This window comes from Ovis canadensis, chromosome 19 (genome assembly GCF_042477335.2).
Source record: "Ovis canadensis isolate MfBH-ARS-UI-01 breed Bighorn chromosome 19, ARS-UI_OviCan_v2, whole genome shotgun sequence".
NCBI lineage: Eukaryota > Metazoa > Chordata > Mammalia > Artiodactyla > Bovidae > Ovis > Ovis canadensis.
The window spans coordinates 49706523-49718640 of record NC_091263.1 but is presented as its reverse complement, the minus strand read 5'-3'; the positions used below and the strand labels follow the sequence as shown (position 1 = coordinate 49718640).

The 12118-nt window shown below is 47.2% G+C and overlaps 1 protein-coding gene across 2 annotated transcripts in view; it reads right to left on the bottom strand.

Moving 5' to 3' along the window:
• The window catches only part of LRIG1 (leucine rich repeats and immunoglobulin like domains 1), a 114162-nt gene extending 103476 nt beyond the window's left edge, over positions 1–10686 (bottom strand). The window contains exon 1 of one of the 2 annotated variants that reach the window (XR_011250895.1): positions 9770–10619. Coding sequence is in view for 1 of the 2 variants with exons in the window: in XM_069561847.1 (XP_069417948.1) it covers positions 9770–9987 (218 nt within the window). In the remaining variant the exon portion in view is untranslated. Of the gene's footprint in view, positions 1–9769 lie in introns of both variants that reach the window. The other variant, XM_069561847.1, reaches the window with a different exon arrangement.
• Positions 10687–12118: the final 1432 nt, after the last annotated feature.

The following is a 12118-nucleotide window of genomic DNA, read 5'->3' as shown; positions in this document are numbered from 1 at the left end:
ATTACCCCTCTATTAACCAACAGTACCTGAAATATCACTTTTTAAATGACCCATTTGGAATTATGCTCGTTCACAAAATAATTCTAATCAATAATTAACAGCATAGAAGAAACTTCCCAATGAACAGCTACATGGGGAGAGATGAGAGTTCCTCAGAATTACCACATTTCAGGCAAAGGGACAATGGGACAAAGGAACTAAGTACCGAGAGAGAGAGGATAGAGGAGAGAGGAGAGAGGGAGAGAGAGGGAGAGAGAGAGGAGAGAGAGAGGAGACAGAGAGAGATGAAACTATTCTGAGCGCACACAAACTGAGAGCACACACACTATGTGCTCAATAAACATTCTTTAAAGGTTCAGCTTACCAAAAACTCCCTTTGGAAAAACAGACTTCAATGATTTCCCCCCACCCAAAAGGCTGTTACAGTTAACACTTCTTTAAACCACCCTATAGCAAATAATATATGTAAATTACATCTCAAAAATAAGTGTATCTTAATTTTTTTTAACCTATCTATATTTTCAGATGAAGTGATATGCTTGGATTTGCTTTCCCCCCAGAAAAAAAAAACAACAAAAAACCATGGGCACAAGTCTATTAAGACATAGATTAAACAAAAGAGGCCATTATAAAAAATAACACAAATAACAAATGCTGGGGAGGGTGTGGAGAAAAGGGAACGCTGGTGCGCTGTTGGTGGGAATGTAAATTGGTAGTCAATATGAAAACAGTATGGAGGGTTCTCAAAAAATTGGGCTTCTCTGGTGGCTCAGTGGTAAAGAATCCATCTGCCAATGCAGGAGCCACGAGTTCAGTCCCTGAGCTGTGAAGACCCCGCATGCTGCGGCGTGACGAAGGCCATCCGCCACGACTGCTGAGCCTGTGCTCGAGGTTCAGGAGCCGCGGCTACTGGGACTGCTAAAGCCCAAGAGCGGTCCTGTTCCACAACGTGAAGCCAGCACAGTGAGAAGCCCTCACACTCCAACCAGACCCCACTCATCACAACTGGAGTGAAGCCTGCGTAGCAACGAGACCCAGCACAGTCATAAATACATAAATTATTCAAAAATGCACAACTAAAATTGCTGCTGCTGCTAAGTCGCTTCGGTCGTGTCCAACTCTGCGAGACCCCATAGACGGCAGCCCACCAGGCTCCCCCGTCCCTGGGATTCTCCAGGCAAGAACACTGGAGTGGGTTGTCCTTCTCCAATGCATGAAAGTGAAACGTGAAAGTGAAGTCGCTCAGTCGTGCCCAGTGACCCCAGGGACTGCAGCCCACCAGGCTCCTCCGTCCACAGGACTCTCCAGGCAAGAGTACTGGAGCGGGGTGCCATTGCCTTCTCCAACAACTAAAACTAGACCTACCATATGACCCAGCAATCCCACTCCTGGGTATAAGTCCAAAAAACAAACAAAAAGACTAATTAAAAACGATACAAGCACCTCAGTGTTCATACTCGCATTGTTTACAACTGCCAATACATAGAAGAACTTAAGTGCTTATCAACAGATGACCAGATAAGAAGATGTGCTGTGACATCCAAATAGACATGTGAAATGGAAAGCTATTCAGTCACAAAGAATGAAATTTGCCATCTGAAGCGGCACAGATGGACTTGGAGGGCATGAGGCTAAATGAAACAAGTCAGACGAAAAGACAAGCACTATATGCTATCATTTATACGTGGAATCTAAAAAAATACAACAAAGTCGTGAACATAAAGAAAAAGAAGCAGACTCACATATATAGAGAACAAACTAGTGGTTACCAGTGGCAGGGGGAGGGGGGTGTCAATGCCTTTTCACCCAGCTTGAAGTGCTAAAGCTGGGGGTACCAACGAAGAGCACTGTGACTACCAAATTTGGAAATAAAGTGACATTATCCATTCCTTAGTTCTAAAGTGCTTGATTCTTCTCACTCTGTATCTAACAGGCCATCATCAAGTAGGTAATCCAGTGAGGAAGAATTTTATCAGTGCAATGTACGCCCTGACCAAGATAAGTAGGAGCAAAGGATAGGAAGAGGAGGTGGGGGTGGGGTGACACCTCCTAAATACTGTATAATACAGTCTTAGAAGATGAAGTTGTATGATTTGTTCTTAATCAGCTAAAAAAAAAAACTTAACTCTCCACTATCTTGTTTCTCAACATTTAGGTAATTATATTGCAGGACAGAACCTCACTCCTCTGATTCATTTTCTTCCCAATAATAAGAGACCTCAAGAAAAAAAAAAAGTACCTACAGATCAAAAAAGATTAGAGACTTGGGCACCATAAAAGTTTAAAGAATAATCAATGCAAAGTGCTTCAAAAGAAGACAGGTCATGCTTTCTTTAAACTCTCTGAAGGCCACCTTTTGCCAAAATAAACTGAATGAGCAGTGATTGGAACCTGCATCCTGGTTCATAAGGAAATCAAGATGTATTAGGACTTATGGAGATGAACGGATTGGTTGTTCACACAATGGGCTTTACTGGTTATGCTAGATTAAATAGTAATAAAGACGCAAACAATCACAGCCGTTCATGTGGGCAAGGCTGTGAATCACAGTCATTCACGGGGGAAGGGAGGCAGGTACAGGTGCAGGGGCAAGAAAAGCAAACGGCTTTTCAGGTGGCATCCTTGCCAGATTCCACAGGTGACCCTGTGCTCAATGCCCATGTCCCCTATAAAGTTTACTGCACGATGGCAGACAAACCAAACACACAAACAATGTCAGACATCTCCAGCCCTGTGCAAACCACCCTACAATCATCTCCCTTCACATTACCTCCTCCCTCAAACATTTCCACAGAGAAGTGGGCACAGCAGAGGATTCAGCCAGCCCCAGAGTTCGTAACCTAACCCTTGTTTGGAAGAGTGCACCTGCATGTTTCCAAGCAATTGACCGAGCTTCTCGGTAGGGATCAGTTTCAATGAAACCCTGAGAAATAATAGGATAAAATTATTAGTTTAAGGGCCTCTCACTTCTCAGCCTCCTTCCCACACCCCACCTCCCAGGAGGGTAATGCTCAATAGACAGATGTATTTGCACAACTGGAATACATTTATAAACTACCTCAATCATTTTTTGCTAATTGCATAATTTGTATAATTTTTTGCAACTGTTCACAGAGTCCCCCCTTGAATTTGTCTGAGCTTCCCTAGGGCACACAAAGCTTCACTGTATCCATATCACCAGAAACTTTATGGCAGAAGGCCACTTGGGGTCTGAGCCCTGCCACCTGCTCCCAACAAATGAGATCTTCATGTCAGGAAAGCACTCTTCCCAGGAAGCCTCTGTCACCAGGAACTCTGACTTGGAGAGACCCACCACGCCACAAGAGGATACAAAACCTGTTAAAGGCAGGGTGAGGGGGGTGGGGGGGTGGCGGTCTTAGCCTCCGATGCTCTGAATCATCAGCGAGGTGACTGATCCACACTGGATTAGGCTGAATACACGTATCACCTAACTTTGTCTTCATAGCAGCTTAAGGTAGAATATTATGATTCCTTCTTTTAGAAACAAAGGGAAGAGTTTCACCACAAATCACACACATAGCTGTAGGGTGGCGGAGCCAGGAATGGACCCTAGAAATAATTTCCAGTCTCATCATCACTACTGTGGAGTGAATGGTGACTACTGGGTGCCATCAGCAGGGAGGAGGCATCCAAATCATTACCAGAGAAGAATAAAGGAAGCTATGCCCTCATCCGCTCTTTCCTCCATCACTAACCCAACCAAGACCTGAGGAACAATTGGGCATCACATGCCCAGCTACAGGACAAAGAGAAGAGCTGAAGGCAGGACACCAAAAGCACGAAACCCGGGGGAACAGGGAAGCAGCTTTTTAAAAAACAGAGTGACTTTTATAAGTAGACTGGGTTTATAGCTTGTGTTTTAGAAGATTATGCATAAAGTATATTGAAACCACACGTAAAGTACTAAATTATATAAAACATATTAGTTGAAAAATGTATAAAGCATAAAGCCTTTGACTAAGAAAAATTCATAAGCATACCCCTCAAAACCCTAAAAACCAGGATACAAATTAGCAACTTTCAATCAGACCATAGACAAACCACAAGTTACATTTTTTCTATAATCCTTATTTAACTACTCATTTTGCTTCATGGCAACAATGGTCCTGTATCAAGCTCTTCAACAGAAAATTTCTCAGTCTACTCATATAGTTGGCCAATTAATAGGTAAGTCTGGACTGCCATTTTAAACCCCACAGTTCTATAGAAAAAATAACTCCAAGAGGGTTAACTATTGTGCGAATTTTTACCTCTAGTCTCCGAAGTCCTATTTCTCTGGGGAAATACGAACAGATCTGAGTTCGTGACAGATTCCCACGCTTTAACATGAAACAAACGCAGAAGACAACCACAGTACTGACACACACTATGAACGGAAGCCAGGACGTAGACGGAATGGGCCACAGGCTCAAAGACATGCGTAAGTCGTTAAACACCACCACTAACGGTTCCTCAATTTCCCATCGGCCAGGAAACATTGGGGATTTTTAGATGTATTTCCCCTCCTCTGCCTGGGATTCTTCCTCCTACCCCTCCTCCTCCTGTCTCAAGACAATGCCTCCAGCCTTTGAAACTGCATCCATTGTAAACAGCTCTGAATATTAACAGACCCCAGAGTTCTACTCTAAAAGACCCCCAGGGTTTCAAATTGCAGTTGCTGGGGAGGGGAAAGGTCCCCAATGAGTAAGTGTCACCAAGCTCATTCACAAGTCATTGAAAATCAGGCTTGCTCATGAAACTTGGTCTTTAAACCTATGGGCTAAGTCAGAGGAATCCCTCTAAGTTTTAAACCAGAGATACTGGTACAATCAACATCCTTGACTGCTTATAGCAACTTTCAGTTCAATGACTCCCTTCAGCAGATTTCCCTCTCTGGTGGATGTCACTTTTGAAATAACCAGTGGCTATTTTAAACCACCTCCTTCCCCAGATAACAGACCTCTGGGGCTGCAGCAGGTGCAGAGAGCTAGGCCGGGAGTATTGTTAAGTCGCACAAAACCCTAGCGGCTCTCTTGCATTCCTGTCCACCCTGAAAGAGAAGATGCTGAAAAGGCTTTGCACCAGGGAGACACCTCTGCAGAATGGGGGAGAGGCCCTTTCATTGTAAGCATGGTGTCTGAGGGAGAGTAAGGTCAACCAGAGGTCATCCCAATGTGCTCAGGGAAGGCTGCGTGGGGAATTCAGGCCTAGGCATTAACAGAAAGGGAGAGAGACTTACAGCCCCTGGGGCAGAGCTGGAAGTCCCGTGGAGCTGGACATCCACTGAGACCCAGATCTGATTACTCTGCACAGAACTGTCATCCTTCTGGAGATGAAGAAGTACTGCCCACAACACATTCAAAAGTCCAAAGGTTGGGAAATCTGATGACCTTACGTAAATATGAAAAGAGATGAGCATGCTTCTTTGTAAAACTGTCCCTTGTTAAAGGGGGCACAAACAGCCCTGACATAGACTATAGGCAAGAGACACCTTGGGCTTTGGGGTCTCTGGGCACTTCCTAATTTCAGTCCTCAAAACTTAGATTTTATGACCGTAATTTTGCATCAAAGGGACTTAAATCCTGTGTCTAAAAAAGGCACCCAATTTCATTTCCCTGATTTGCCCTTATTCAAAAAAAAAAAGTGTCATAGGGGATGAAGGCTTCCCAGGTGGCTCATTGGTAAAGAATCTGCCTGTCAAGCAGGGGATGCGAGCTGGAAAGATTCCCTGGAGAAAGATATGGCAACCCACACCAGTATTCTTGCTGGGGAAATTTCATGAACAGAGGAGCCTGGGGGGTTACAGAGCTGAACACTACTTCATGGCTAAACAACAACGACATATCAGATAGGTGCTCCATCATGTAGAGGAGATGAAGCCAGGCTTCTGACACTTGAAAAGAAAAGGACTCTGAGCTCAGGCTAAAGCTCCCCCAAACTTTAAAAGCACTTGCACTTCTCAGATTTTCTCTCTGCCATTACCCTGTGTTGGACGGGCTTCCTCTTCAGAACAAACCTGTCCATCCCCAATTGGATGTTCATGGTCTGCTGAATTCTTCTTAAGTGATAGGAAAATAGGCAGAAAGGAAGACCTCAGGCAATCCAGACCATTATCTACCTCTTAAAACACACACACACACACACACACACACACACACACACACACACACACACACACACACACACAAACGCGCGCGCGCGCGAATCTTAGCTTTGGTTCTGAAACAATTTGGTCCTATGCACTTTAGATCTAATTTGCATAAACAGGATGGAAACTATTTCCCAAACCCCTAATTCACAACACCCTGCACACCTGGGCCTTCCAGCACAGCTGTAAAATTTGAAAGACAAAGGCCCTCTTTGCTCCCCAACAACAATGGGAACCACCATGGGGCTTGCGTTTTGTTTTCTAATATAATCCTAAGTACCACTTAGGTGCCCAAACTGACAAAGAAGTTCGACTGAGTCCCCTGGGTTTGGTACTGCAAACAGGTAGGGAGATAAAACACAAAGAGAACCAATCAATACATTTGTCTTAATGTGACTTAGAATGACCACACTCGGTGACCTTTAGGGAGTGTCCTTGCTTTCAAACATCAAGTCATCTTCCCTCCAAGCTGAGAATCAGTGGTTCCTCCTCCAGGGCCTGCCTGCCTTCCTATCGCTGTCCCATTAGCTCATCATTGAGCTGCCAGACCCTGTGAACAAGGAAAGCTCTGCTCAACTTTATGCCACAGACAAAAGTCGAAGGTAAATTGTGTTTAATGCATCTTAAACAGCTTCTGAAGTCACACTCCCCCAAAGCAATTTCAAAGAAAGAAAACATCTGAGTTCTAAGAAGTTCAGAGTCTTCTTAGGTTCTGGGAAGTTTGAAGAAAGCTTGGCAGAGCTGGGAGCTATTTATGAATGTGCTGGTTGGACTAGGCCGTTCTCACCTACGTAATGGGATGGCAGACTCAGTTATGGCTCAACTACTACAACTATAAGTTATTGTGTTGAATAAGTTATCCTCAGGCCCCAGGAACGAACATATTTTTCCTTCTCCCAGCACTACTCCAGTTCTGTTATTCCAACTGCATTTACATCCACTAAGGACTTTTACTTTCCTTATGCGGGGCTTAACAGCAACTCCAAAATTAGATGCACTGCTTACAAAAGCAAAAGAAAAAAAAAAAGCTCCGTAAAGCCACAGGTCCCCTTCTATCTCAAACCCACAGCCTGAAATTAAACTAGCTGCAGTAGTAAATCTAGTTCATGGGGTTATAAACTAGCTCAACGCACTTTCTAGACCCAATGGACTCAGAGGGTGTAAAGTTGCTGAAGGTATAACGTATTTTATTATATATATAGACAGAGACTTTCTCCCCTCAAGTCTTACTGAATCATAGCCAGGAATATAAAACATAAATATCCTGATGGAAAATTCAGAATTAGACTAAGGACTTAAATGGAGAAATGTGAAGTCTGGGGGCGGAGGGGGAAATATTTACCTAATTGTTCTTTAATCAGAAGAAAAACAAACAAACAAACTTCACAAACATTTTTTCAAAGGACATACATTTCTGTACTGAATACTGTATTGCCACATACTAACCAGAGGCCATACTACTCACTTAAAACCTAATCAGTTAACACCATAATCAGTATAATCAAGTCTCCTGAAGTTCAAAATAGCCAGTTTTGTATTCACTGATCATCAAATGTGTTGGGAAAAGAGAAAAGACTGCGATTTTAAAGTTATTTATGACTTGTGAAATATCACTCTTTAGGCGACAAAAGCCCCCCAAATACAACCAATAGTTTTGCTCCAAAAATTAAAGGGCAAGGAAAAGAGGATCTTGTGGCCACAGGAAAGTGAAAACAAGAGGACACCCTATCCTTGCCAGGAACCCCCCACTTTTCTGAACTTAGTGCCTTGCCCGTGACGCAACCGACACTGACATTGGGAGTCACTATTCCAACAGGTGAACACTTAAGCAGCTACTCTGATTCCATGACTTGAAAAAAATAAAATAAAATAAACTACTTTAGAGTATGTAAAAAACCCACAATACCCCCAGACTGCCCCAGCTATATACAATACTACCAAATGGCAATTCTGGGGTCTACTTCCCACTAATTTACATGGCCACCACCTGTGTTAAAATCCCACCACCTGACCACTGGTTTTCCCTAAGTCAGGGAATTCCAAAGCAGCAGCAGAATGCTGAAGAGAAATCCTGTGCATAAGGGTCGAGTTTCACACCGGCGCAGGATGGGTCGCTAAGCAGTGTGGAACGTTAAGGGATCTGTTAACTCTCAGAGACACAGGATCTTCACGTTGGAAAGGAATTAACTTCTCTCCCCTTATGGCAGCCTGAGTCTCAAACCACATGTTCTTACATCAAGCCACAGGTGTTGATTAAAACTGGTGTCACCAGTTTTGTTTCTCTTTTTGAAGAGTGAATGTCACGCCTGAGGTTACTACTGTGACTCTTGTATGTTCTAGGAATATGTCCAATTATTCAACTAAAAAGCAGACTATTCAACCTAGGCCTCTTCTGGAAGGTACTAACAGTTCCGCAGAGATGCTAATTACTGATAGCTGGACAGGATTTTGACTCATGAGGCAGATTTGTTAGAAATTTTAAAAGGTTATGACATTCTGCCAGGTTTACACAACTCCGTATTTGTGTTTTCCTGAGAAGTGGCCCACCAAGTCCCAAAATCCTGACGGCACAGAGATGAGCCTCTTGCGGGTTAACACACTCTGCTGAAATCAGAGTCTGGCACCCGAGTCTCGCGCCCTCTTCCTAAGTAGCATTACTCCAAGACTCATTTGCACCATTTATAGAGGAGAAATGCTACAGGGTGGGCCCCAAGATGCACTGGATTGGCAAGCCCTAGGAGTTCCCTAGGGAGCAGACAGGAAGGATCTGGAACACAGTTCCCTAAGATGCCAACCAGGGGGGAAAGGACCAACTTCCAGCAGTCATAGATCTCCAGGAACTGAGAGTCCCCTAACTCAACTCGGGGAGTCCTCCAGACTTTTCTGCGGGGGGCCAGACCCAAGTCAGGCCACCAGACTGGTGGATGAGGAGGCGGCTACGCACACTCTCACTAATAAATGATGTAAATGGAAGACTGGAGCCAAAAGTCACCTTCATTCATTACCCACTGAAAGGCCGAGCAGCTCAGACAAGAGAGGTGGATTATAGGAGAGGGGAAAAAGAAACACTCGCGGACCCCTAGACAGACTTCCTCACACTCTCCCCTCCAGATGTTTCCCGCTCTCCACCCACACAGGCACACTTACCTCCTGACTTTTCACTCACCCTCTTACCGCCACACTCCCACCCACTCAGCAACTCCCAAATGGCCCTCACGAGCCACGCTCACTCACCTCCAGACCCCTACGACACTTTTTCTTTTCCAGAACCTCAAGACCCACATTCGCTCACCTTAAGACCCCAAAGACCCACGTTCGATCTCATCCTTCCCCCCAAGAGGTACACTTCCCGCCTTAAGACCCCAAAGACTCACGCTCGTGCACCTCCACACACTCACGAGACTCACACTTTCCCATCCAGACTTCTTCGCACGCAGTCTCCTCCAGATCCCCAAGGACCATGTCACCACTACAATCCCACACTAACAGTTTTGCAGCTCATTCAAAGCTGACACACACGCAACTCAATGTGTAGCCCCTTTTCGAAGAAGCACCCTAGCTGTCCCGTTCGCAAGTGACAGCCCCCCGGGGCGCGAGGAGGGCGTAAAGGGCGGCACTTACAGACTCCGCGTCCAGGCGGGCAGGTCCCCTGGCAGCGCCGCCAACCCGCGCCCGCCGCAGTCCAGAGAGTCCCCAGCGCAAGCGCAGGCGGCGGCGCAGGGCGCCCGCGGGCCGGCTGTGGCCGATGCGGGCTCCAGCTGAAGCAGCAGCAGCAGCCAGAGGAGAAGACAAGGCGAGCGGCGCGGGGCCCCGAGCGCTCCGCGGACCGGCCGCGCCATCTTGTCTGGAGCGCGCAGCGAACTCCCAGTGCTGGGGCTGCAAAGTCCGGGGCGACAGCCGGCACGGGCGGGCCTGCAGGAGCTCCGCTCCGCACTAGGCTCAGTGCCGGGGCATGGCTACCAGCATAAGTTCTCTTTGCGGTAGAGACTGGCGCTCAGGGGGCCCCCGGTGCCTGGGCTACTCTGCAGAGCCCGGAGGGGGCCGCGAACCCCGCGCCCATCCGGGCCGACCCGTCCGTGCTCGCTGAGAACCCCACGGAGCCCAGCAAAAGGTGCTTGGCTGACGCTCCTCGTTCCCCCGCCACGCTCCTGGCCGGGCTTCGGAGTCCCCGCGCACACCAAGTGCCGCCGCCGCTGCGAGCAAGGAGCTCGGGTTCACAGCAGAAGCTCTGCGCCCGTAGGCATATTCCTCGCGGCTCCAAGCGTCCAGATGCAGACTCCGGGCTGGACGACGCGGCCACCCCCGCAGTGCTCCAAGGGCCCGGTGCGCCTAGCTGTCCCAGCGCCTCAGGCAGAGCGCGCCCGCGCGGTCCCGGGCTCCGCACGCCGCTCCGCTTAGCTAGAACCCCGCAGACCTCGCGGCCGAACAATCAGCCTCTCGCCGCTCGCTTCCCAGCGGCCCAGCCCGGGCCGGTCCCGAAGCCCCGCCCCCGGCCGCTCGCCCTCACACACCCCCTGGGCTCGGCCGCCCGCGGCCTCCTGCCGGCCCACGTTGGATGCTTTGCAACAGCGCCCCGCCCCGCCCCCGGCTGCTGTTCATTGGCTGCCGGGGTCCACGGCGGGCCAGTTTGTACGCCCATTGGAGCGTTCACCATGATCCCGCCCCTCCCGCCTCTCCGGCCACCCCACCCCAGTCTCTTTTCCCACCCAAGGTGTGAAGGGCGGGGGACTGGGAGGAGAAAGGGAGAGTCGGCCTCTGGCTCTTAAAGGGGACTTACTGACTGATGGAGGAGGGGGATGCACAATGGAGAGAGGTGGAATAAAAGTATGCCCTCTGGGTGTACGGGAGGAGAAAACTTCGGTAAAGAAGGCACTGCCCCCGCTTTGGAGCGTTCTGGTCTCAAAGTTTCTTCCCTCCTTCCAGTCTGCAAACAGGGCCGGCGACTTAAAGTTTACACCCATTTTCCAGATGAATGCAGATTTAAAACTTCACTAATCTACTGCTGGGGGCATCTTTAGTTATTTTATTAGGGGTGACCGCCTTCCTCTCTCACAACCTGGAGCTCTTTTTGGCTCCTGACTTGTTCCTGACTCCTTAAATGTAGCAATATGTCCTTGATTACTAAAATGAAAGTGTAATGCGGGCAGAAACCGAATTGGAAAGGTGTACGCAGTGTCACCCCCATCCCCACCTCTGCCCTGGTGAGCTGAAGGGTTATCCTGGAAACACTCCAGCCTTCGATATAAAGGGGTTGCTTTGTTTGTTTAAATCACATCCTTTTAAAACCAGTTTTCAAGAAGTTATACATCAAGAACTCCTAAGAGACAGAATAAAAAGAGAAATAATAATTCTTACCAAGTTACTAACTTTGGCTCCTACTGGTCCGACAGTAGTAGCCAAGTGTTAACGACAGCGCAAAGAGTAAGGCACGCACTTCGCTCAGGGGGGCGCGCGCGCGCACACACACACACACACACACACACGCGCACGCACACACACACACACTCACACAGAGTAAAAAAGTTACAAGATTAGCACATTAAGATATTGCTGCTCCTATCGGCGTTGTGGTTTGCTGGTGTCTCATGTCCCTTCCCAAGAGTACGCAAGTTTCTAACATAACTGCACACATTGTCAGGAAAAGTAAGTGAGTCGTGTCTGTTGAAAAACATTTGCTCCAGCAACTTAAATCTGACTTCTGTGTTACCAAAAAAAAGATGTTCCTCAGAAAGAAAAAAAAAAATTAAGTATTGCTTCATTTTTGATACATTCTATGCGGCTGCTTTAATTGAGATGTTAAATTTTCCTCAGTCAAGAAAACTTTTCTTTAACCAAAACTGGGTTGGGGCTTGGTAGTCACGTGGTTGCTGGTTTCCTTTCTTTTTGTTCCCTCCTTCCCCTCCTTATCCTCCTCCAGCTTCTACTGATTCACTATGCTATCAGCTACTGGTGCCTCCTGTTTTCCTTCCT